At 40.1% G+C, this 27,832-nt stretch overlaps 1 protein-coding gene across 9 annotated transcripts in view; it reads left to right on the forward strand.

The window, feature by feature from the left end:
• Window positions 1–3,785: 3,785 nt before the first annotated feature.
• LOC139759472 (nuclear distribution protein nudE-like 1) overlaps window positions 3,786–27,832 on the forward strand; it is a 228,957-nt gene continuing 204,910 nt past the window's right edge. For 7 of the 9 annotated variants that reach the window (XR_011715065.1, XR_011715064.1, XR_011715066.1 and 4 more), the window contains exons 1-2: window positions 8,910–9,043; window positions 16,646–17,087. Coding sequence is in view for 4 of the 9 variants with exons in the window: in XM_071681638.1 (XP_071537739.1) it covers window positions 17,005–17,087 (83 nt within the window). In the remaining 5 variants the exon portion in view is untranslated. Of the gene's footprint in view, window positions 4,578–5,658; window positions 9,044–16,645; window positions 17,088–19,051; window positions 19,509–27,832 lie in introns of those variants that run through there. The other 2 variants (XR_011715063.1, XR_011715062.1) reach the window with 2 other exon arrangements.

Consider the following 27,832-nt stretch of genomic DNA (forward strand, 5'->3'; position numbering starts at 1 on the left):
GATATTGGATTTTTATTTAGCTTTTATTAAGGCATCGGAGATATAGATAGGTAGATTTGGCAAAAAAAGTGACAGAAGGTCATGAAGAAAGTGTAAGGGCTGATAAAGAGGAAAAATGGGAGTAGGGGTGTAATTATCACAAATTTCAAGAATACAAAGGTATTAGAGCAGTAACAAATTATTAGGTCCTTTCAAGGCAGTTTGTTATAATAGAGGATATCAAAAACTCAGATAAGAGTTAAAAGTTAGAAGGTACGAGATAATTCAAATAAAATTATTACTGTGCTATGATGGCACAAATAATGAAAGTTATGGACTTGAAGCTAAGTATTTATCCAGTCTGTTTGTAAACTTACCTGCAGTTCTGCTTTCAATCATTATAATTGGCAAATCATTCCATATGTTAACAATCCTGCTGAAGAAAAAGTACTTCGCCTCATTTAAGTTAAAAACTTTTGCCTACTAGTTACCATCCATTACTATAAGTAAAATCAGACAAGTCAAGGCTACCAAAGCCTATGATCATTTTCAATACTTGTATTAGATTACCTTTGAACCATATGTTTTCAAAGCTAAACAGATTCAAGTTGTTTAATCAGGTCTCGTAGGATTTGATTCTCAGTCCAGTTACCATCTTGGTCCACTTACATCGTGGTAGCTCGATGATGTACCCTGTCCATTCTGTTAGAAGCTAAACAGATTCAAGTCATTTAGTCTGATCTTGTAGGACTTGTTTCTTAGCCTGGGAATCAGTCATCTTGGTAGCTGGATCCTGTACCCTCTCCATTCTGTCTGTCTTTTTTGAAGGTAGGATGACCAAAACAACATAATATTCAAGATTTGGACAAACAAATGAATTGCATAGACGATTTCTCGGATTAAGATTTGAAGGCCCCACCCATGAATCCAAGAATTTTGTTCATTATTTTCACTGCTTCTATGCACTACTTGGTTTTAGGTCACCAGAAATTATTACACCAGTTTTTTCTCCTCATTGACCTTTACCTTTTGCAGTTCAAAAGAAGTTATTAGTGTGAAAAAGAGAACGTATGGGGACATCAGTGAAGGGGCTAATTGGGAAGGTGGTAAAAGACAAGTGACAAAGCGAAGAGATGGCGCGAGTAATTTAGAGGACTGTTGAAAGTGTTTGATGATAGAATAGCAGATGTTTAGGTTGGGAGGTTACAAATATTAGGTCAGGGCGAGTAGTTAGAAGAAAGAAGAGGTCTGAAAGCTTTGGGTAAGATGAGATATGGCGAGGTGGCTGAAGTCGATAGTATCGCCTTTGAATTTCTCAACAAATGCATTAGAAATGCCTTTGGGGGAGGGGACTTTTGGGTGTAGGATCCTAAGCATTTGCTACCCATGTTAATAGGGTAATTATAGTAGATAGTATATGGTATGATAGATAAATTTCAAGATGTAGAACCCAAAACAAGTCACGAGTGTAAACCCCTTTCCATACAGTTCAAATAGTTAATTACTGGAGATAATTAGGACCTCCAAATCAATATTTTTTTTTCACTTGAATTGATTAATGTTTATTATTTGGGAATTGATGTAAAAGTCATCAAATTTGTTGCAAGATTTTATATTAGATTGCCATGTTAACCAAAAAAGAAAGAAAATGAAATTAAGTATGCAGATTTAGCTGCAAGTATGGATGGGAACGACGCAGAGAGAAGTGAAGACCTCGGTACCGTACGTTGAGTGTGATGATATCCAGAGTTTGACCGTTTCCAATGTCAAATTTACAGTCGATGTTGCCATCACCAGAGCCAGATCACGGGGAGGGTACTAAACAGCTTCCTGTGGCCCAGACTTTGGGGGCTTTGATATCCAGTACAAAAGTGAAATTCTAAGTTTAACTTTTGAAAGACATATTACTGATAAGTAACGTTCAACCTATATCTGTCAAATTAGGTTATATCATGCCATGTCTTTGTTGGCAAGTTCAGCACATGTCACAGCGAATGTGACCATGGTCATTTCACCGCCGGGGCCCCGAGTAACCCTTAATCGACTCTGGCCATCACCAGATCCTCTCACGGAAGGTGGTTTTGCCAGCATGATATGATCACAGCAGCTTATGTGACGAGCATAACACACTCACGGCAGGTAGTGTGGCCAGGCATGATCGACTCACAGCAGCTGCTGTGGCCAGCATGACCCACTATCGTTAGCTGATGTGGCCAAGTATGATTCAATCGCGACAGTTGGTGTTGCCAGAATGATCCACTCGCGTAAGTTGGCGAGTCAGCATGGTCCATGCAGGGTAGCTGATATAATCAGCATAATCCACTCATGGCAGCTGGTGTAGCCAGGCGTGATCTCACGGTAGCTGGTGTAACCAGCATGAACTCGGCAGCAGGATCAAAGTCGGTAGCTGGTGTAGACAGCAGGCTCCACTTTGCAGCCTTGCTCACCTTGTCGTCATGCATAGGTCGATCGGTTTATAAAATAACATGAAATATAACACCTGATAATATTTCGAATCATACAACCTCGACGAGGCTTCTTCCCTCCTTCATGCAGCAACGGAGCCATATATCTTCGACGGCGCTTTCCTCCCCCTCGCAGCATAATCATAGGATATCGGTACCGCCTCTTCCCTCGAGCAGCACAACCATGATACCTTGGAAAAACCCGCCTCTCCATGTAGCACAACCATAAGACCTCGGCAACGTTTCTTCCTTCCTGCAGCCCAACTACAGCACGTAGGAAACGCTTCCTCCTATAGAAGGTCCATGATATTCCTGTCTTGGTATCCTGCTCCTACACCAGGAACGGGTCCTCTCTACCTGTTATCGTACCAGCAGTAGCTATTGTCCTAGTATTTCGTCTTTTGAGCTGTACTCCTTTGTACACTTTACTATATTGTTGTCATCCGTTTTTTCTGCACCCATCTTTTGTTCCCGGTACTGCGAAAGAATTTAAACATACTAGTTAAATTAGATGTTACATGCGCAAACTGTTAGAGTAAGGTGACAAGTCGCGTAACCTAGTATTGATTAAATTGTTAAAAGATTGCTATATGGAATTTGACATAGTTTTCCTGGTTGGACATCATATCTTATGCTGCTCAGGATAACCAATGCATTTGTAGGTCGAAATCTGAACGTCATGTAAATTTTTCGATTTTTCATATTAATGATTTTGTGGCTAGATTTATCCAGAGTTAAGAAAAGAATTAGTATTAGTTATTCAGGCTTAGACATTCGTCCTCGTTCTGAGATTCCAAAGTGCTGACGTATTATATACAGCCGACTTTCCTGATGGTTCCCGGCCCAGTCAGTCACTTCAGTCATCTAACACCTACCACGGTAGGATCTGCATCGCGTCACCCCTAGAATGCCAGTTTGCACACTATTGTAATACAATATGAGAATCAGAAGCAAGGTGAAATGTTATGTACTGCGTTATTCAAAGGAGAACTGCGAGGATTATTATGTGTCTACTGAGGAGAACTTTTGAGGAAAGAAAACTTCATGTACGAAACTCCCCGTGCTTCCAGACAACCGTGATTGTGGAAAGAAAAACATGTAAACGCTGAGAGATAGAATACTGAACAAAAAGAAAATAAAAATAAACTAGGGATTTGACAGTGGCTGTTGTAACAATGAAGGTGCCATCAAGAATGAGGAATATATGTATCAATAGCTAAGTTTTTAACATCGAGACTGAACCGATTTGAACCTTAGTTTCATATATATATATATATATATATATATATATATATATATATATATATATATATATATATGGAATTCCATTCCCTAATTAACTGCATTCATTTCCCTTCAATATTACTGTGTATGTGCCAGAAGTAAATCACAAGCATTACAGATGATACCATAACCACATACCGGTATGATTTGACTCCGAACCAAGTCTTATCAATGGCTATTTTGATGTTATGGTTCGAAAAGACTTTGCTCTAGATGATATAACTTGAAGGTCTCTCCTGTTGTCACAGAGCAGACAAATTGTATACTTTGCTAACAAAATACCTGCCACACTCTGCAGCGTCATGGACTTTAGTGTCATAGTTTCCCTCCATTATCGTTTTGCCTTAGAGACGTCAGGAGTTCCCTCACCTTGCCTGATATAGTCCACACATACATCGCCTGACCTTTTTATGTAATTCTAGTCGTGAAATCCATATGGATCTTGGATTTTTAGCGCTCTGAATTCTCCTATATAGCACCACCGCCCTCGGTATGGGGTAAGAATACAAAATGAATTCGTCGCATTCTTCGGTTAAAATGGCTACAGTACATTACTCCTCTAATAAGAGATGACCATAGACGACATATAGTTTGGTGGTTACGTTTCGTTCACTTTAGGGTTTATACATCAAACCCGGGCAAGGGACGTGGGTAAGTTGGAAATAACAAGTGCCTTTGGGCTTTTGAAAGACTCTATAGTTAAGCCTGTTTGCATCTCAGCCAGGATCAACCTGTGTAGCGAGTGTCACCAGGAATGATGAAGGGCGAGTGGATGGTGTTTGTGGCGGCGATGGTGACCTACAGACAGCAGTGTCATAGCCTACCTCTCAGTGAAAACCACCGGGAGAAGTAAGTTCTTAATGTCTGTTCTCTCTCCTCGACCTGATGTTTTTTGGGTTTTCTTATACATTTTAATCGTCTGACTGTCTGTGTCCGTTTAAATGCCTTTGACCTGTCATTGTGTCTTTTAATTCAGTCCTTATATATATATATATATATATATATATATATATATATATATATATATATATATATATATATATATATATATATATATATATAAGGACCATATCTGAGCAATGAAGTGATCTTCCAGTAGCTGGAGTTTATCATTGCAAATACATAAGTCGAGAATCTCTATCTAAACATTCACACCAATAACTTCCAGCTGTAGTGTATATTAAACAAGCCAGGATGTAGGTAAACATTACAGCACTCCATATCAACTGATATGAACGGCTGAGCCATCCTGTTATCATGTCCCGACAAACAGGTTGACAGAATGGTTCATTTTGATCTGCTTTATCACTTTTGTTGATGGACCCCCAGTCACTGAAACAGCAGACAACTTATCATACAGAATCTGGTAATTTTTTTGTGTCTCTGACTCGAAACTTACCCACAAGAGGGAGATAGAGTGAATGTATCCTAGTAAGGTAGCAATATATATATATATATATATATATATATATATATATATATATATATATATATATATATATATATATATATATATTCATTTATTTATTCATTATACTTGATCACCGTTTCCTGCGTTACCCAGGTAACGCTAGGAAACAGACGAAGAAAGACCCATCCACTCATGTACACGTACACAGGCATACATTTCAACATGTACATATATACATACATATACATATATACTGAGAAACCTTTGTGGCTTGGCTTCGTGTATGTGTTGAGTGTTGGTAGTTGCTAAGCTGCCGGTGATTGGTTCTGACTCGTTGTGTGTGTGTGTGTGTGTGTGTGTGTGTGTGTGTGTAGTTTACAGCTTTGTTGAATTTGTTTTTAAGAGGTTGGATGGTTGGATGACCAGGCTTGTACATTATGTGTTGCTACATGAATCAGACATAAGAAATGACGTTGATACGCATAGGAATATATTCATTCTGTCTCTTTACATGCACAGGTCCTTCTCTGTTGGCGTTGAATCGTCAGCAAGAGGTGCAGCTCTCGCCCTATCTTGCCTGATCTCGGGGTGTCGCCAGGAGTGGAGCCACAGCGTAACTCATTCCGCGTCTCATACTCCCACTGGAAATATCAAGAGGGATTGGTGGATGCTGGGTGCGGATGATGGCGTCGTGATGACCATAATTCACGAGATTACTGGCGCTATCCTCTTGAAGAAAACATTCAATACATGGAATGCCTTCACATATGCACATGACCTCACCTGGTGGCTTGCGAGAGTACGAGCAGGTCGTGTGGTCGTGATGACGGTGCTGCGGGCTGGCACCTATGGTCTCGGGCCTGCGCTCCCAACTCTTATTCGTCTGGGTTCCCTTCTTGCCCCCTACGCTCCTCCCAGAGCACTTTGGGTGTGGGTGTTTGTCGCAGGGGGGCGAACATTCCTGGAAACCATTATGCCAAACCCAATTCCTCTTTATAACCCACAGACATCTTTACATGCTCACGCTCTTGTGCCAACAGCCAGCACCACCCCTCAGTTATTCAAGACTCATGTTGACTCTGAACGTTTATTTCTCTGCAACAGTAAGGCAGCGATGGGACCGCTGTGCGACCCTGTTAGTCCTGCGGTGATATCTTCTGAACGATCAGTGTTAGAGAAAAACAGGAATATGCACGATGAAGAGGAGGTGGGAGTGGTGGTGTGCACTGGGGGGCGGCTTCAGTATTTGGCCCACACACTTCTACGTTTGTTAGACAACCGGAAATTATCAACCGACAAGGTTTTGGTGGCGATCAATACTAACCCTAGCACTGGTGTACCCGACCCTGACATACTATATCTGGTAAAGCTCTTTCATCTTCATTATAAAGTGATAGATATTACATCAGATGCGCCATCTATCAACCATCGCCTCTTCCAGTTTTATCGCGAGGCCTGGGCTGCCGGGTTAGAGGCTTTCCCTAACACACGATACCTTGCCTTCCTTGATGAAGATGTGGAGGTTTCGCCTGACTGGCTGGAGCTGCTGCTGCACTATGCTCCAGCTCTTGAGGTAGACGCCTCACTCTGGTGTGTGTCTGGTATCGGAGCTGCTCATATTAATGTCTACCCAGAGCCTCAGCTGATGGTGAGAGGGTCAAGGCAGCCTGGCTGGGGATTTCTGGTGCTGACTGCAGAGGCTAGAGCAGCTGTAGCAGTGTGGCCTGATACTTCTTCAGTGTCACTTCTCTACGATACCTTCCTTTATAATACTATAGGCAGAGAGCGTGAATGTATATATCCAGTCTTAAGCCGCTCACGCCACTATGGTGTAGGTGTCAACACCCTGCCAGATATTCACCATTTTTACTTCCTTGAGAGACCACTACACGATGGGTCACCTGTTCCCCTGCCCTCTGCCACTGCCCTCACCAGCAAGGAATATGAGATTCAGGTGTGGCTTCGCCTCTCCAAAGCTTCAACCATCACCAGGAACCCATGTGCCGCTGATTTCCTTCCATCACTCAAGACTACTAAACCGAAGGACTTTGTGTTTTATTTTTTCCTGGACAATCCCAAGAACTCACTGGAATGGACGATGTTGGCAGAGTGTGTGGGTGCATGGCCTTATTCCACTCAGGGTATGCATCGAGGGACTGTTGAGTTACCCCAGGCCTGGGGGGGATCACTGTGGCTTGTGGGTGTTCCCTCCTCTCCCTACAAATCATTAAAACTTCCCCATATTCCTGTTTGGCGTCCTGAATCAAAGGCAGACTTTGATGAACAATATTCATTTGTATCATCACTTAGACCTGTCCCGAACCTAACGAACAGAACCTTAGAGGTAGCAATTACTCGATTATTTTTTTACAAAAGTATGATTCTCTAAACATATCCTCTGTACGAGACTTGTAATCATTAGTATTAGCTTAATAGTCCTGCTACTTTCTCTCCTAATCTACTGTTCCCACAAGATTGCTCTGAAAGGACATGAATGTCTAGGGAACTGTTTAAGGCAGCTAGTGAGGAAATTCCATTAGAATGACATACACGATTAGTCATTTTCATCACCCTCGACGAACTCAGAACGTGTGACTATCTTCCCCTCTCACTGACCCTACCGATAATTCACCTCAGACTGAACTCCTTCACAAGTGCACCCCTGAGCTGTACCTTCTTATACGTATATCAATAACCCAGCTCTTATAACCCTTACGAAAGAAGTTAGACACTTATAACCCCCTAAAAGATCGTTAATGTTTATCATCTTTGCACACAAATCACAACTGATCACAAAAACTGACATGAGAGAAACTGATAGTGCAGAAGCTGACGGAGGTCGTGCAACACAGGTTCACCTGTGTTACAATGTGAAAGTGCATTCAGAATGCCATTGCCTTAAAATGACGTAATTGAATAGATTCGTCTCTCAGACAATGGTTGATGACACTAAAGCTGTAATGCAGGCCAGTAGTTTCGAGTGTAATGAAGATAGTCTTTGAAATGACTCCTATGGGACTGATATAAAATGATGTAAGTGTTGTGAAAATGAAGGTGCAGTAAAGGTGAGTTTTTACTCGACCTGTGAGGATTAAGTCGAAAGCCAGGGGTGTCAAAGACATAACGAGGATAATTTTATTGAGGGGTAAAAGGCCAGTGGCGTCATGGGTGTAATGACGATGTTTAGGGATGAATGGGTGGGCAAAGATGAGGATGCAGTAAGGATTAACTTTGACTCATCTTGAAGGATCAGATCATGGGCCGGTGGTGTCGAGAGTGGAAAAAAAATATTGTTAGGATGAAGATCCGTTAGTCATGGATGAAGAACGTTTGTCGAAGGTGAAGTGAATTATACTGTTTTGTTGCCTGCTTCAAAATCCTCTTCTCGCTCACCGTCGCGACAGTAGCATAGATAACCCTTGCAATTCTCCTGTATCTTTGCCATACCTAAGCTCTTACCCTAGGGAAAATATACCTCAGTGTTGTTGTTCAGAACGATCTTTCTATAAATATTAATCAGCAGTAAAAATTTGACTGGATTTGCGTAAAAAATGTCAAAACAATATAACAGCTAACTATGACCAATCAAACATATCACAGAAAATAGATACTTGGGCACGAAATTCATAAAACCTTTTAAGTATAATGTAATAGTGACAATACAACTTTGAAAATATCTTTTAATTGATATCATTAGGTGAAGGAATAACATGAGGACTTCCTCCTGAAAAAAGAAAAAACCCTGACTTGCGGCCGGGCGGTAGATGGCGTTGGCATTTGTTTATATATTTAAATCCCGAGCCACAGTTGTTGCAGGCTTCCATTGGGCGTTAGTGGAAAGGTGGACGAGAAACTCGTTCTTTTTTTTAATGGTGGATTAACGTTTACACAAACACTGCTCAAGGTTAGTTCTCTACTGTGGTGTTTCGTAGGAGACACTGGTTCATAGTATTGCTGGATCAGAGGGAAGTCATGGGTGTTAATTGTACAAGGTTGGAATTTTAAATTCTTGTTTACATGGTTATGTGTGGTAGGTTTAAATCTCATAGGTTTTAAAGATTAAGCCTGAGAGTCAAAAGTATTTTTTTTGTGTGTGTGTTTTAGATAATTTACGGTAATGTATGCGGTAAATGTGGACGGTACTTTAATAAGAGAATTGCTGAGGCAAGTGATGAATGTGGAAGAAACTAAGAACATTAGAAGGTTGGGGATGGTTGGCCTGTTTGACCTTGCAAGGTAGTTTTCGATTCACTCCGTCTTATTCATGTAGCCATCCAATCTATACTTTAGACATGTTATAGTTTTTGCTTTCAATTCTACTTCAAAGTAGTGCGGTGTGTTACCTGGTTAGCAATACATTGAAACTAGCTTTGGGTATTCTGTGACCTTTTTTTTTGAATTAGATATAATGCTTCAAAAACAGATGAAAAGCTGCAGAGCATGATTAGGAGTATTATATTTTATTCTTCATTATGGATTATGTCAGTAGGGGTGAGGGTTATGAAAATCAGAGAAATTATAATGTTAATCCTTAAAGAACTGAGCCCTAAGAATTTATTAGAAAACAATGAAATGAATATAAGTCTAGTCAGGTATTAGGAAATATGAAAAATGAAAACATTCTGATAAAGTAACCATTTTTGTTGCCGTACTGCTATTAAAATTTGGTATGCGCGCCAAGATCATACCATGGGTTAACTGTGACACTTCAGTACTCCTGATACTAAGGGTGGTGCTTGTGATATAAAAATCTTTGCCCACTGGTAAAGTGTGCCTCCCAACTTAAATAACACGAGAAAAAGGCAACCTGTACAGTTACATGTAGAGTTCCCATGGGGTCAGACATATTACCCCTTTGTGTTATATAGTTAACTGACTCTAGATTTGCTCCTAGTGCTAATATTGTTAACTGACTCTTAGATTTGTTCCTAGTGCTAATATGGTTAAATGACTCTTAGATTTGTTCCTAGTGCTAAATGGTTAACCGACTCTTAGATTTGTTCCTAGTGCTAATATGGTTAACTGACTTAGATTTATTCCTAGTCCTAAATGGTTAACTGACTCTTAGATTTGTTCCTAGTGCTAACTAGTTTTTTTGACAAAGAACCATACGCTCTAATTAAACTATAGGAAAACAACCTGAGGCATGGGAAAATTGAGTGGAAGAGTAGTGGAGGGAGAGAAGTGATGGAAGAATGTGTCGAGTGGTGTATGTGAGGGAGGCATGTAAGGACATGTAGAGACTCTTTTGCTGTGGCCACCCTCATGTTAACATTAGGGCAGAAAGTGGCAAATCCTTTATGCACAACTTGATTCCCTGCATGGTGAACCAAACTAATATGAATAGAGTCTTTATAGATTTATTTAGCATTAATGGAGATGGAATTCTTGCAGTAAATCAGTAGACTCTTTGAAAATCTTAACCTTGTAAGCAGCCAAGATTTTTCTTAGTTTTAGATATTGTCATCAAACTATACCAGATACCAGTGACTGAACATCACACCAGCTTCCAACAAATGTCAGCAAATAGAGATGATGGACTGAGTGCCTGACTATGTCATATTCTCAGCAACAGACTACATTAATGTTAATAGCTGTTAGGTTGAGATTTCTTAAGTTCTCTTAATTTATTAATGTTTACCTCATTTTTACATTGATTAGACCTGTAGTCGAGTAAAACATAATGCTCCAGTTCTTTTTCTGTAGCTTTTATTTTACTTCTTAAGCATTACACTACCATTGCAAAACAAAGTAATTGCAACCTAAAGGTAGTATTGATGTGGGTACTTAAATGGGTAATTTATCATCAGTGCTCTTTCTTAATCCTTTCATATGTAAATACATCAAGTTTAAAACTATTTGTAGGAATTGTTACCTTACTAGATATTCTGACTATATTTTACTGATATTACCTTTATTTAGCCATTTTGTCCACTTGTAAAGATAAGTCATATTGCTTCTTACTCCCCATGTTTTTAGGAAATGCTGATTTGATTTTTTTATCATCTGTTGGTTTAACTATGCATTGATACTAGATTTGGAAACTGATTTTTTTATAGTTTTTAGAAAATATTGTACAGTAAGAGTTTTGGGGCATGACTTGGTGAACCGTGTTTTATTCAGAGAACCTGTATAAGGTGATAGTGGTGAGGGTTATAAGTATTAGGGAAGATTTGTAGTTGATTAATAGAATAAGTGATGTACTTGTATAGTGTTAACAGAACTTATATAAAATTTTTGTAATCTCTGTAGAAGCAGAATTGTTTCCATATTTTCATTATTCAAATTGAAATATACTATAATTATCCATTAATGAGGATTAAGAAACTATTGACAAACAAACAAAGGACAGCAGATTTTTGTGCCACTGTCCTTCCTCCCCACAAGCAGCTTCTGCATGTGGTACTCAGCACATTTTTTCAGTAAATCTTAGCTGGTAGGAGAAGTTAGGTGAGGCTTTCATTGTTGGTTCAGTTGAAGTTTTACAAGTGTCTATATACTTTTTTTTTTATTAACCCCATATTTTCACTGACATCAATAACTTTCATCATTTGCCCTACTTAATCCTTAACTTGTCACTTAGATTTCCTTTCCAGTCTAGAAATTCTACTTTTAAGGTAGTTTAAAAAAGACATATTTAATCACAGTTTCAAGGATATCTAAATTATAATGAAAAAACTATTTCATCCATTACTTTCAGTCTCGTAATGTGTAAAAAAGTTTTGTAGATGTATCAGCACAATGTGGTACAATAGAGTTTTCGCTATGCATGTTTTATCATTTACTTCACCCACACTGAAAAGTTGACTACTGGTAATTAGTTTTTTATCATATATAATAAATCTCATTATTTCATAATAATTTCATAAAAGTTAGATAATATGGGTAAAGTTAGCACCTTCTTTGCTTGTTAAGTTTAATGTCTCCAAGACACAATATCTACCCATCTCTCTATCAAGAACTCCTCACAACTCTCGTCTTTCCTTTGATGGTTCTGTAATTCCACTTCTTGACTCAATTAACGTACTAGGTATTACTGTAACATCCACTCTTTCTTGGAAACCCCACAATATAGGAATAGCTAAGTCAGCCTCTAAGAAACTGGGTGTCCTCTTTAGATGTTGACTTCTTTTCTTGTGAACACTTGCTCTGTTTATACAAGGGATTGATTTGTCCTTGTATGGATGGAGTGCTGCTCTTACGTTTGGAGTGGTTCTATCTCTGTATGTTTGCTTGACAGAGATTAGTCAAAAGTGATCCAACCTATAAACTGTCCAAGGCTAACTTCCAAACTTGACCCCCCTTGCCCTACACCACAGTGTTGGTTCACTTTCCCTCTTCTGTAGGTATTACTTTGGTTTTTGCTCCCGAGAGCTGGCTGCTTGTGTTCCCTCACCACAAACTAGACCACACAATAATTGGCAAGCAGCTGCATCACATGATTATTGTGTGGCCGTCGACAACTCAAGGGTGGGCCTTTTTGATACCCGCTTCTTTCCCTACACATTAAAGCTTTGGAACTCTTCCTTCTCATGTCTTTCCCATTAACTATGACCTGGATAATTTCAAAAGAATGGTCTTTCACTTCCTCCAGATTTCATAAATGCTTTCCTTTGTCTTTTCTTTTTCCTTGATGTGGACTTTTGTCTGTGACTGGAGCCTTCAACATAAAATAAAATAGTAAGTTGTAGCATTATCATGGTCAGGGAGGCACTGGCAGTGCTGCCTCCACTTTTGTTAGGAACACTTTGTCTTTCATCTTGGTTAACTTACAGTGCTGGAAGAGTTGGTGTCCATGAAATCACTCTTTTAAACATCACATGAGAATGTGCTGTCATTGGCATGGCTGGAAGATGACTGACTGTGGGTAGAAATTAATGTGTGTTGCCACCTCAGCAACCACCCAGGCTTGGTGGACAGCCTTGAAACATATACTGAAGATCAGCCACCACTAGTCAGACCTTATATGAACAGTCTATTGATGGCTCTTTATTGCTGTAGAAATTTCAGATGAATTTGATAACCTTATAATTTTTGTCTTCCTGTCAGATCTATTGATATTGCCAGGGACACATTTGTGCAAGTCATCCACATTACTAGAGAGTAGATAACCCAAGACCAGTCCCTGGGTAGTACCATTATGTCGCCAATTTCCTATTTAGTTTTACCCATTTCTTCTAATCCTTTCTTTCCTGCCAGTCAGCATTAGCCATTTTCTAACCTGATTTACTTTCTTACTTATCTTTATTTTTTATAGTAATTAACAAAGCATAGGCAAAACATGTTGCACTCAAGCTGTCGCAGGTGATGATAGAAAATGAAGGAATTAACGCAATGATTGTAGCTACTTTAAATTTTTAGTGTGCCATTAGTTTGGTTGTTTTTAGTAAAAATGTTTATCATTTTTTTGTCTTATTCTCGGCGCCATCCCGCCCCACGAGAAACAGCATCGCTACTGTTATGACATGCTGAAAGCGCTATGTACCTCACTCTCTGTGCATTCACTTTCTTCCCCGGGAGCCAGTTGTTTTCACTCTTACTTTCGTTTGCTCTCAGGGAGCTAAGACTTTCTTGACCAGCGTGTCCACTTCATTCACTTTGAAACCAGTGTTTTCGCAGAGTGTAATCTGAGGGCCAGGGGCGTGACGTCTGGTGGCAAATTGTTCGTATCGTTGAATGAGGCGACAGGTAGAGTGTTGTTCCTCCTGGACATCAGAATACCATAGTTCACTTCTAATGTATCTCGACGCAGCTGGAGAGGAGGTACATTTGCTTCAACTTCCAACCGTGTAACTCTAGTACATGACAGGACTCCAAGGCACATTCGCAGACATTTTTTCTGTACTACATCCAACGTCCTCAGAGTACAATCACTTGCCGATGCATACACTTGGGACCCATTGTCTAACAGATCTAATTAGGGACTTGTACACCGTTAATAAAGATTTTCTGTCGGTTCCCAAGAGGAACCCAAAAGATATTTGAGAATATTTAGTATTTTATGACAGTTATCAAATGTTCTGATTTTTCCAGTTCAGTCATTTATCAAAGTTCTAACCTAAGGATTTATCGTTATTTCGAAAGGGATCGGGTTGTTTTTCAGTTTTAACTGCAAATTCGGGATAATATTTTTGTTGCTGAAAACTCAAAACCCCGTTGTATCGCACAGCGATGAACGGGCTCAACTGAGAAGGTCATTACGCCTGCAACGCTTTCTAATGTTGAATATTATTTGTAGTTCCTATGATCTATTCTCCTATACATCCTATCTTGCTGTGAATACTAGAATACTCATACATCTCTATTTAAGACAATGTAAATGCTGTGGGAAGAGAGAGGGGTGTTTGTGGATGTTGCACCAACGTGGCAAAAAACACTTATCTAGTTGGTACAGCATCCACTGTTGCAGCTGCAGTAAGGAACTGCGAAAGTGATAGTAAAGATGAAAGACAGACCTTCGCCATAACATGCACTTAGGATATATTGAACATATCGATGATTCATCAGCCCAACACACAGAATTAGCCTCAGTGAAATAGCTACCCCACTCGAGGATCGCTGTGTTGATGTGCAACAAGTTCACCCATTACACTGCCTCCCCCAGCAGTAACAGCCACACTCCGTGCCCACGACCGCCACAGTGAGGAGCCAATGCGTCACCTTATGTCATCTTATTTCAGTTTGAGAAAGATAATCAGCTTGACTTCATCTCTTCTGTTTTGTCTGTAGGAAGTCGGCCAGTCCGCTATTTTTTGTGTGATCTTATCGACTCTGCCACAGAAGAGATGTGGATTTCTTTCCCAACGAAAGGCATAATCCCAGCTCCCAATTGATCGAGATAACATCCCCGCGTTCTGAGGCCGTGACACTTGCTAGATGCTTCTGATAGTATTGTACAGGGGTACCTAGTGACATTACCAAGATCTCTGTTCCTTTATCAAGAAATATAGTAATGAAATTGAAAATTGAACGCGACGCTCGTGTGTGAGAAGGAAGGGAACATTGGTTATACGCTTCTCCCGGCTAGTGTTTCAAGGATTTACAAATAGGAGATGTATTCAAAATTTCAGTAAGACAAGGGATAGTTGTAATAGGTTGGGCAAACGGAGATTAGGGGGGAAAAAACCTTTGGCTGACGTGGCTACACGATTCCATGTCTCACTTGTATCTCCAATTCTTCCTGAAAACAGACCTCTTTCCACGCACTATTGTGGCAGAGTTACAATTTTGGACAGTGAGTTATGGTGAAAAATTTTCTTCGGACAACATTTACTTACGGGAAGTTGAAAATGGAAACAAGATTATGAGTAATGGGCAACTCAAAAAGTGGGTAAGAGTGGGTTCCAATGTGATGTTCAGGCACCAAGATGGTTTCAGTACAATATCACCTTTGTGTTGATATATATGAAGTGTATTTACAGTAGGACCTCTTAATTTCCAGAAGTGTTGTGGCTGCTTTGACATAAAATAACCCCTCATTTATCTCGAACATTTGAACTTTGTGTGCAGATATACTTTAAACTGATTTAGTCAAATGCAATCGATGACCAGCTACAACTGTTGATAAGAAACTTGTAGCAGTCAAATATTTTTAAAGGTAACATCAAATTGAGGTAAATATCAGCTTTAGGGCAAGTTATGTGGTATTCGTTGGTTCTTTTGATATGTAGACGTGTTTTACGAACTTATAGACTAATTTCGTTGAATTGACACCACATTTTCTATTATCTTTATAATCCCCTAACCACTATTTACGTATCAATCATAAAATGAAAAATGATGATTGCAATATATTTTCCAAAGTATTACCATTGCATTAGAATTTTTATTCAATTCAACAACTCTACGTTTTTCTTTTCAACTTCATGTCCGTTTCCTTAAATCCCTGGTTTGCGTCCCCTGTTCCCCTTATTGTCCCTTGTTCGCGTACTAACCATTTGGGTGGCAAATAAGTTGATTCAATTATGTTACCCGGATTGTAGCAATGTATACATTTTATAATTACCCCTGGAAAGTTTTCTGCGAAGGAAATTTGATTTTACCAAAGGCATCTTTCAAAAGTCATTTACAGCCCAAGGCTGTGCTACTTCCAGTAGCAGAAAATGCGAACTATATGGAGTGAGAAGTTCTTTGACGATATTGTACTCCCTTTGATACAGCCACGCCAAATTGACTTTTCACCCGCGGTAAAACCTCTTGCAGGTGGTGTCCGGCAACACACACACACATATATATATATATATATATATATATATATATATATATATTCTAGCGAGAAATGGTATTTGGTGTAATGTTTGATTGCTTGATTCTATAATATGCTGAAATACAAATTTTATGTATGTTATGCACATTCATATTTACTTACACGCAAAGCATGAATAACTTGTATTTCTTTTTTAAATTTTACATCATAATGCAATGATTGACATTTTTCTAGAGAATTTGTACACTATAATGCAGATATTGTTAGAGGAAAACCTGTACATGTAATTTATCTCGGCAGTTGGTTTGTGTTCCCCCTGGCGGCGGGTGCGCGAGGCTAACGTGAGAGGCGGACCTCATCAGCTGATCCGTGTCGTCTGCTGCTCAGTCGACTGGCAGGAGTGTTGAGGCACATATGGTGTTGACCGTCTTTCCTGGACAACACGGTTCCTACTCAAATGTTTCTTATCATGAGTGCACAGGGGTTATAATGTAAGACATGAAGTGACTCCAAGTGCCATCTAAGACTGTGGTAGTGCAGGAACTGTATTAATAGAGGGAGTGAAGTGTGTGAGGGAGGGAGAGAGAGCAGAATAGACTAAGGGTCTGGCTGGTCCGCCAACACATTGCTGACCGGATCCGCGACCTGACTGCGACACGATGAATGGGGAAGTGTTGAATTTTTCTTCCTCTCAGGAGGAGGCCGAGTACTGGAGAAAGAAAGCCATGGAGTACAAACAGAGGTAAGTCTACAGTGCAGTTCCTTTCGTTCCCTCATCTTCTTCAACCATAAGAATCAATATCCCCCCGAGGCGCATCCAGCAGCCAGTTGATTATATTCAGTCATTTGGCTTTAAATTTCAAGGTAGTATAGTTGAATAAAAGGAGTGGTAGCATTAGTATTTAAGTGTATATTTTCGCAACCAGTAAGGATATGTCTCAAGGTAAGTCTGATGTATATTATTAAGGTCTACAAATGATGCAATTTCTTTAATTCAAAGATGTGTCATATATCTTGTTGATCTTATGTGAACTACACTGGGAGGTTTTCCTGGAACGTATGACGTGGTGAAGATCCGTCGCTCCCATTTCCCGAATAACGTAACATATAAACATCCCTTCCCCGCAGGGTATTCCCGCATGGTTTAACCACTGCTGGTGCAGTATGAAACCCGGGTTTATATAGCCCGTTACACTGGTTACGCAATAGCAGCTTTGTTTAAATTAGATAGGGAGATGTTGGAGGCTTATAGGCGTTTCGGGATAACTTTTGAACCGAATTGCATCATAAGTGTGGGGAGGAAGGGTGGCCTAGAGCCAGTCTGAATGTCGTGCATGGTCATGTTAAAGCTGAAGTGGCTGAGTGTGAGAGGAGAGGTGTGGGTGTGTGCTGGGAGGACGCACTACCAGAGGAATGTGGCCCATTTATTCAGACTCGCGTTTCATCGTTTTGTATCGCATGGCAGTTGGATATATTTTTTTTGTTACGGTCTTGTCTTACGATCTGCACTTCCTTGATCACTGCACTGTCGTGGTATTTGTTCTTCAAAATATGCAGTTATCACAACTTGCTTCAATAAGATGGAATTGTTCTTGTAGAAGATAATAAGCGTTTTTTAATGTCGCATCACATGATCCATCCTCATTTTCAGTTGTGTATTTACAGTCATTGTTGTCTTGCTGAGATTGGTGTAGCAGTTTTTCAGCATACAACTTTGTACCTGCTATAATCATGAGTGATATGTGCAGTACGTGATTCTCTGTTAAGTTCTTATTTTAAAGTATTATACAAACTAAATTTCTTTCATCAGTGGTAGTCTCGTTTCTGCTTGTTTGATATCTGGCCACTTTGGAATACTAACTTTAAACATGGTTTCCACATCATTTTGTTGATTGTTGGACGGGGGTCATTAGGTCATCCAAAATATTCAGTATACGGAGAGCTTCACCTTCAGCTGGAAAGTTCATCCTATTTTTTACGCAGTGGTTGTTTTGCCTACTGTTAGGCACCGATGGGTCAAACTTTTTTTGCCAGTTACTTTGTTTTCCTTCGCATGTGCCACCCTTAGTTTACATTGATGGGAGTCTCTCGACTGGGTGTTAGGTAAGGTTGATGATTTGACGGGTGTGAGCGAGCTCTTCTACCTTATAATTTTTCTGTCATCACAGTTGATATTTGCTTGATACAAGATGATATCAAGAAACTCTTTCTGTTGAAGTTGATAAGTCTAGTAGTATTTTAGTTGGCAAAATAGCCTCTGCCTATTTTTGTTAAGGACGTTTGACGGATGCCTTTAATGGGAAATACAGTGGGCTGCTCTTCAGCCATTTACAACTTTCCACGCTTCACTGCGTAAACTTTTTCGCCCTTCTGCTTTTTAGCAATCTGAAGTGACGTTTTCTCAACCTATTTCGGCACATGGATGATGGGCTTTTTGATTTGTGGCATTTGATTTCGACATTTTCCACGTGAAATTGTAATTTAGACCCAGAAGTGACAGTATATGCTTCGACATTGAGCATTCTTTACAGTTTTAAGTTTATAAGCCTCAGGTCGCGTAACTGTCAAATTTTGCCAGTGAATTGTTCCACATTACGTGATATGTTTTATGACTGCCTGTTTGAACCCTCAAAGCTCAGTTCATGTGCACAGTAGCTGTAGACGCCAAAATTCTAGTACTTCTCTAGTTAATCTGTCTAATGTTAGGTTCGTTCCAGAAATAGTGGACAAACGCGCAGTTTACGGGAGTGGGAGGATGACCTTCGACTGCGGAGCATTACTGATCTCTGCGGTGTAGTGGACAACCTTGCATTCAGCACACGCTTTTCGACTGGTGTGAGATGAAAGACGTAGGATATGTTTTCACTTTCGAGATGAGTTTTGTATTTCCACAGCTTGATTGACAAAAGCATGCAAACAGTTCCTAGGCTAGGATGGATTTCAAATGATGTCATTAATATGATGAAAAATGTAGAGACGCACCTTGTTTCCAGACGACATTAACAAGAAAACTCGTTCTCAAAAGTGAAAAGCCCATACGCATGTTAAAACATTATCCAAAATATGGATTCAGCTGTTAAAAACATGCGTCTTACCCATATGAGAACGGTACAGTAGCAAACACTAACATGGTTCAAGCGCTCAAAATAAAGTAGCAAATCTAGTGCGTGTGTTGCATAACCTAATCTCACCTAACTTAGGAGCATTACCAGAATAAAGGTACCGTAGCATGGACATGGTACATACGTTCTAGTATCATTAAAAAGGTACCGTCACAAAGTAAAAGGAACCATAATGGTACAACTCGCTACATTGACTGTTTTTACCTTCACAGTGAAGCTATATAGCTCTCCTGCTGCCGTCTCTCTTTCTCCACTTTTCCGCCTTTTAAGAGTCAGGTCTACTAACACCTAAGGTCAACAATTCATCTCCTTTTTTTGGACACTGTTTTTCTTTCATCCGAGATGGCCCTGGTTATGGTATGTTCCTGCTCGTGCCAGTTGCCAAGGAAAATTTTTGATCGGGGGTTATTCTCCCTCCCCTCCATGGAGCCAAGCGCACAGACGGAATAGAATTTATTTTAATGTCAGCTATCCGCTGACTACGATTGAATCTCACAAATTTTAAAGGAAAGCGTTAACGTAAATTACCTTGAAATATGGCTTGTCGTACCAGATACATATAACATTTATCTTCAACTGATGTAGTGAACGATCTACAAGTAAAATATATTCTGTTGAAGGTAATTACTAAGTGTAACACCACAATGACTCATGTGGCAGGCAGATGGGGGGGGGGGGGGGAGGTGACAGTAGACATTTCGAGGATTTCTTTTACGAAATTGTGTTTGGGCCAATCCGGTTTCGAGAAGCCGCTTGTTTAACCCGTAACACTGATATAACTTCTCTGAATATGAGTAGCGGCATATTATTATACCTCTGTCGTGTGGGTTGGTGGGAGGATTATTTGTGCCATCTGTGCTTTTTGGTCTGAGCGTGGGAAGGGAGAGGAAATATCCATACTGCGGACTCCTCCGCTTGATAGAATTGTTTCTTTTTTTATCGTAAAAGGCTGCATATATTTCTCGATCTTGTGCAATCATTGCTGCTACTAAGGGTATCGCGAACTTTCGATGTGGGGCGTGATGTGCCACGTTCATAACAACGGTTTGCCCATCGGATGCAGATATAGTAAAAGATGTTTACAATGAATGATGGGAGAGTAATACTTTAGTATTACTCATAGTTTTACTCTTCATGTATTACAGTACCTTTGTGCTTGGAAGTTGGTATTGTGTGGCTCATGTGGTTTACAAAGCGAACACTAGAATTGGTTTGCCTATAAGCCATCTAAGGCAATTTTTATTCTCTGCATGTAAATAAATTCACGAATTTTTTTTTAGGTCTGTTAGAGTTAAAAAGATAAGCTTTTGAACGCAATGAGACGACTCTTGGGTATGATGGCATGACCTTTAACTTGACCTCTAAGGGTCAGGTTAAAGGTCACACCGTCATACTCAAGGGTCATGCTCAAGGGGTTAACCTAACTGGGCCAGTTCAGACAGCCGGCGTCTCTTACATTTGTAAAGGTGTGATCGCGGTTGCGGCCAGCTTACCCCCCCCCCCCTCTCTCTCTCTCTCTCTCTCTCTCTCTCTCTCTCTCTCTCTCCAGACTAGTTCCATCTCTAGCCTGGTAATTGAAGGGTATGGGAACGTTGTCCACATCCATAACCAGTTAACTTTTTTTTCCGCGTTTTTTTTTTTAATTAAGAAATTTAACAAAACTCCTTGCAAGGCACAATGGAGAAGGATCTCGTATTGAAAGTTATTTCTTTCATGTTTGTCGTAGATAAGAGGGCTGCTGCACACGAATGTCTGCAACCAGCTAGTGGAATTTCCGCCTCCTGTCAGCAGTCTTTCTCTGGTGGACTTGACCCAAATCGAAGTTTGAGGAATAATGAATCTTGAGAAGTTTTATAACTTTTGAAAACAGTTCTCAAGCGTTCAAGCATATTCTAGTCCATAGTGCTAACGAACTCTGTATTGTACTATGTGCAGCACTAAGTGACGAAATGTTTTTACGTTACGAGCGTCCAAACATATTTTACTGAGTGGTTTTTGTTCCTATGCGTGCGATGATTTTTTGTAACGTTTAAGTTAGGTTAGTGTAGGTTCTGATAGTTACGGAAGACTGTATTGATTGGTCTCTGTTCATCCTTTATACCGACTGATGCCGAGTAAAACGTATTGAACAGAACGATATCCAACAGTATACACTGCCTTTACCAGATATGTGTATTTTTAGTACTATTAATGTTCTAAAGACAGCTGCGTTGTGCTCTGCAGCAAGAATATGTAGCATTTCATCCCTGGGACAAGTCGAAAAGTTGCTTTTAAGCAAATTAGTTACACATTTGGAAAAACGTTCTGAAACTGAAAGGTATGTACACATGCATAGAGAGAATAATGTAAACTCTGGCAACGTTTGGCTGGTGGAGAGGAACGTGGGGGCGGAGCTTCCTCTCCCGCGACGTGACGTCATCGCGCGATCCATATTCACACAAAGATGACTATATCGTTTGTGTGTGTGTGTGTGTGTGTGTGTGTGTGTGTGTGTGTGATGAACAATTGGAGAGAGTAATAATGTTCGAATTGTACATGTTGCATTTATTTGACTCACGCAAGACATTTTCTATTCTTTCTGATTGCCAGAAGAGGCGTTTCTTTCATATACATGGCATACAAGTTGCATACTTTAGTCTTCTTTTGTTTTAGAAACTGTGTAAACCAACCGTTCAAGTTTGAAATATCTCAAATAATGTTTAGAGTTGTGTGAGCCTTGGTCGTGAAGCGCAAGAAATTATTTGTATTGATGACCTGTCAAGATGGAGTGACGTAGACGCCTTTACGTCGGCATTCGCAACTCCATTACCTCCAGCCTTACCTGTAGGAGCACTAGTATTTCTCATTCTTCTGGCATGTTCTACATGTTGATTAAAATAACGAACTGTATCTCCGTCGCGGCCACACCACTATCGCTCCCAAGACCATCATTGTAATTCGTACCAGCCTCCACCACGGACAGTATAGAACAGGATAAGATTGCCACCACTTGGCTGCGGTCGTGCTCATTTTGATATTTAACGCGTGCGATACCTCCGTCTGTTCGGGAAACGCGTTACTTATCCTGTCTTTGATAAGGTTTTATCTTAATGTAGCAGGACTTCTGATGATGTGTTCGTGTAGTCTTACTGCTCAGTTGTGAACATGAATTATGAAAGATTGTTAGTGAAGTGGGTAATGGATGTAGATTTGTGGAAAGATTTGTTGATGTAGTTGTTTGCACGAAAGTTACCCAGCGGCTGTTTCATTGGTCATCACATGTTATGTGTGAAGTTTTCCCGAGCGTTTCTGCATGACAGCAAATACTAGTTTTGTGTAGGCTGGAAAGTGTCGGACTCTGCCACTGAAGGAGGCCTGGCGGTCCACCACGATTCTCTCTGCTTTGGATTAATTTTTTAGGGTATGGGATTTTGCCCACGAGTGCGTCAGTTTCGTATTGGTTTTTCAGAGCAAAATTCTGATGTTTATTGTACTTGTAAAGTGACATTGGGAGTGTATATTGGTACGCTTCTGATTTAACGTTGGTAGTCCATCCTTGTATGTTTGAGTCCATAGTTTCTTTACCCCCTCCCCCTGGCTAGAAGGAAGTTGAAACCAAAGTTTAAGAAAGGCCAGGTGTTTATACGACCAGTAGGTCGGTAATCGCTCACGAATACGGCGGAACAGTGAAACTGGTTTTAATTCCTTACCATTTTTTTGCGAGTGCTCAGATAATTTGCGAAACACCATGCCAGTTTCAGGGCAGGGCTCGGCTCTCATGGTGGTGTGTGCGCGTTCCATCGTCATCGCGAGAGATCACGAAGCTACTGGTCTTTCTTGAAGCTATGGGATCAAACAACTTATCAAATTCATAACAGATCTGTTTTTATTCATATTGAACATGATTCTAATTAAGGACTTGAACGCTAAGCACGAGAATTTTGGTGAATTCTTCACTAATATTAATGACAGGAGATTAATCTCACGCCTGCATGCATATGCATATGGAGGAATCCTTGAAATGTGAATAGGATGCAACATGTCACACACAACTCTTAAATATGACGTAGTTGATAATCTTGTCTGACTTAAGTAAGTCACGATACATACACATAGCTGTTAACTTGCCTGGTGCCAAACTGAATAGAAGAGTCACCGAGAAAAACCTACAAAATTATCAATTCATAAATTGTATCTGGAAATGGGTACAAAGATTATGAACCTGAAAATGCATATATATATATATATATATGTATAACCTTATAACAAGTATTTGTGATGTCTCATAAAAGCGAGTTCCTTCAAAAGAGAAGTGACCTCTTAATAGATCACGCCAGTACTACAGTAAAGTGATCCGAAATTGAAAGACTTAATAGCCAGGCAAATGGGTAAGGGTTATTATCAACTTGGAAATTCCCCCCCCCCCCCCCGTGTTTAAACTAAATTATTGAAAACATTGCATATGGTAGAGAGAACGAATGAATGAAGATACAGAAATTGACTGGTGAAAATCTATCTTTGTATTAACTCTAGAGATGCCGTTAAGCAGATCCTAGAAAGTTATAAACAAATTAACTGGAAAAAAAAACAGGGCAAGTATCTCATCCTGTCCCACATTAAAAGGTTAAAGAACTAGTCCCACAATGGGCATGTGCTTCTGGCTATGGCATGTTGTCACCTAATATTAGAAATGTATTGAAAATCCAGAGAGACATAACGAGTTTGTGCTGAACAAGTAAAGTGACGGATGTGATGCTTCATTTACGGGGTTCGTGAACTTGATGCAGTTCTTAACCAGGGAGTAAAGGTGGTGCCGCTGGGGAGGTTAGTATCATCATTAGGCTTTGAAGACTTGTATCTGGTACTCTGTTTAAGCTGGGTTAACTACGTTCTTGTTGGACACGTTCAACCGTATGCTTTATGGCCGCACGTTAATGGCAGTTGCACCTGAACCCTACGGAGGATGTTTGGTGGCGCGTCGGTTAAGGCAGTTACAGACCTTGATGACTTAGTCATCGACGTGTTAACCGATACGTGCGGCAGTGACAGTCAGGAGAGTAAATCCCTGTATTGGTTTGTGGGACGTATGCCTGTGTATTCTAGGTAAACTATAGTGTGCGTTTTAAGCCAGCAAGCAAATTGTCTCTGTTGATGTGTGCTTGCCAAGCTGGTGTTTTGTCTCGTCGCTCATAAGATTTGTTCGTTTTCTTCCCAGTGTATAGCTTTGCTTATGTTTGTTTTTCGTAATCAGCGATCACGTTTATTATCCGTCATTTGGTATTTCAGAACTTGTCATTCGTTATGAATGTCGTGCACAAAGTTTCGTTGTACTTTATCACCTTTGCAGGTAATCATGCCGCTTGTGCATCACACGTCAAGAGAGTCGCCGAAAACTGTTGTATCCGACGAGAACTTTTATATCATGGAGGCGGAAAGATTGAAAACCTTGACCCCCGACCAACAACAAGGGGGCCGGCATGACAAGCAAAGCTTTTGGCTCACTACGCCGTGTGATACATGCACGTTGCTCGGTGTAGGTTGAAGAGGGGCTTGCTGTTTGCCTGCATGGGGTCTTTCCCAAATGTATTGCGATCTCATGACCAAGTAGGTAGTGGGTGTGTAAGCTGGTTTAACTTGAAGAAATGTTCTCTCAAACAAGATATCATCTGTTACTGAAGTAAATCCCTAGAACGCTACTTTACGATCTTTAAGGACGACAGTACGACCCTTGAGACCCAAGGGTCGTACCATTTGATCTTGCTTTAAGGATCTACTTTGGTAGTAGTTGTTACAGTTACTTCCTTCAGCCCAGGTAGAATACTTCAACGGCTCTGCTTTGTTGTGACTCACGCTCAACCTACAACGAATGTTAATTTTGTGGTTAACAGTGTCAGACGATAGGAACATTCATTAACGTCCGCTGTCATATGCTTTAGCGACAGAAGTTTACATGAAAACGAATCTAGTAAGTTACTTGGAAGTGCTAATTCAATTCTTATATATATATACATATTTGACCAGGAGTTGTGTGGCTACTTATCCCCATGAATCAAGGGTAAGGTACTGAGTATTGCCAGCGTCTTTGTTATCGTAATGTACAGAAGATATTGCTGCATTTGCTGTCACACGCCCTGAGCGCTTCACAACGTTATCTTCATTGTGCATCGACATCAGTGTCAAGCAGCAAGCTTACGCGCAGTACTGTTACGGTGAAGTCGATTCTGTGGCAGCAGCTCCTGCTGCATTGTTACTGCATATTTTTTGCACCACCCACCAACAAAATTACCAGGTGCAGCAGCTGAAGTGGCGTGTGTGGTGGGGATAGGGGGCGGAAGCGTTGGTGGGTGTTGGTGTTTGTGGCGGCGTCGGGCAGCTAGGCAGGTCCGCCTTGAGGGAAGAGGGAATGTGAGCCAGTTTCCTCTTCAAGATCGGACGCTGGGAGGCGTTATGGAAGGTGTGCATTAAGTTTTATTGATATTTTATTAAGACAGCAGGTGCGTTCTTATTGGTTGCCATGAGAGAAGCCGGTCACTGTGTGCATCGAATTTTTTTTTTTTTTTTGTTGCGGGCCGAGGATGGTGAACGTAGCGACTTTCAAGGCCGCTGTTATTGATCAAAGGCCTGGACTACTGCGCCGTACTCGCCTTCCACTCGCTCTTCAGACTAATGTGATGACGTCTTTGTTAACGTCTGACGCTCTTTGTTAATGTCCAATGAACAGTTTATTGTAATGCATTATTTTTTCATAGCAATAAGTAAAGAACTAGGTAACGAGCAAAATTTGAAAGTTATTAGATGTAATGATGGTAAAATCGTGTTGCTTGATATGAGTTAAATAAGAATTTTATATCGTATTTGGAGGATTTCGGTGATGATGTTTTGTACGGGTTTCTTCTTCCTGAGTTGGCTGTCTTAATAGGAGGAAGCAAAAACTATGTTAACATGTTTGTTTAACATTGATTCGCTAACGTTTGACTTCATTACTTTGTATGGTACAAAATATTTGTTTCAGCCTTAGAGATAAGATACTTAAATAAGTTGTTTTTGTGGCTAGTAACAGGTAGGAGACATGCAGTTATACGTTAAATTTTCAAACAGAAGTTTTGAATAAGTCATGGCTTATGTAGGAATAATGCATATATTAACAATGTAATGAGATGAAAGTATTCATAGCACGGTTACAGAACAGTATGTTTTAAGATAGATGACAAGATATATTGCTTGAAATATGTAGTTATTTTGGACTGGTAATGGTCAAAATACTTATGGAATGGTATGTTAACCTAAAAATCTATAGTAAGCTTTTTTTTTTTTTAGGAAATTACGTTGAGGTGTTATCAGCTTGTCTCCTTGTAACTGTACCATGGTCTTATCTTTTGAATCAAATTGCATTGTATATTATGTAGATGGATGGAACGAAATTAAGAACGTGCCTTTTGTTCGTTTAAAACGATGCAGTATTCACTTCCGTTATACTTTTATCCTGTAGATATCACTACTACTTTCTCAAGATAGGAGTACTTTAGTAATTTTGCCTAAATTACTAACCAGGATATACGTGATGCTGAAGAGAAAACTATAAGAGTGTAGAATATGGACGTAGTTTTTTTTTCTTTTTTAAGAACAGATGGGTTGAAAACCATTAATACAAGTGGGGTTTTTCAGTTGAGCTTGGGACAAAGCTTGAGCCAGTCAGTCGCCGCCCTATTGCTGCCTGCCCCCGCGGGTTGCTGACCTGACTCGCCGCCCACCATTGCGGATTTAACGTGAAGGATACGCATAGTTCTTTGAGCACGACAGTTCGACTCATGGGTCTGATGCGATGACCTTCGACCAGACCCTTGCGTGTCAGGCTAAAGGTCACGTCATTGTGTGTTGTTGGATGCTGTTGAATTAATACCATGGATATATAGAGTTTGCCTAGTGTTAAAAGACAGTTGATAGACATTTTTTTTTCTAAAGGCTAGGGAAGACACAATCGTTCTAGCGCTAGCTAGATGGAAAGTTATTGGAAAGCATTGAAATCTAGAGAATACTTAAACTGAATGCCTAAGGGCCTTGACCTACATAAGGTTCATGGTATTGATGAAATTTCTATTTGTATTCCTATGAATCCACCGGGAAAATGAAACACGATAAGTTCCAAAATGCACTTTTGTGTAATAATCACATCATCAGGGGAAGATGTATGCAGATACGCTTGTAAAACCGCTTGAGATATGTCATTAGGTTTAGAGGCAGGGACACACGCGGACAACTCACGAGAGCAGAGGCCGAAATAGTACGTGTAGAACAGGACAGCAACATTAAAGCGAATGGAAAGGGGTAGCTGAACAAAGATGTTATCAGGAGAATTGAGGAGGAGGAGAACCTATGATTCTTCTGT

This window comes from Panulirus ornatus, chromosome 33, assembly GCF_036320965.1.
Source record: "Panulirus ornatus isolate Po-2019 chromosome 33, ASM3632096v1, whole genome shotgun sequence".
Classification (NCBI taxonomy): Eukaryota; Metazoa; Arthropoda; class Malacostraca; order Decapoda; family Palinuridae; genus Panulirus; species Panulirus ornatus.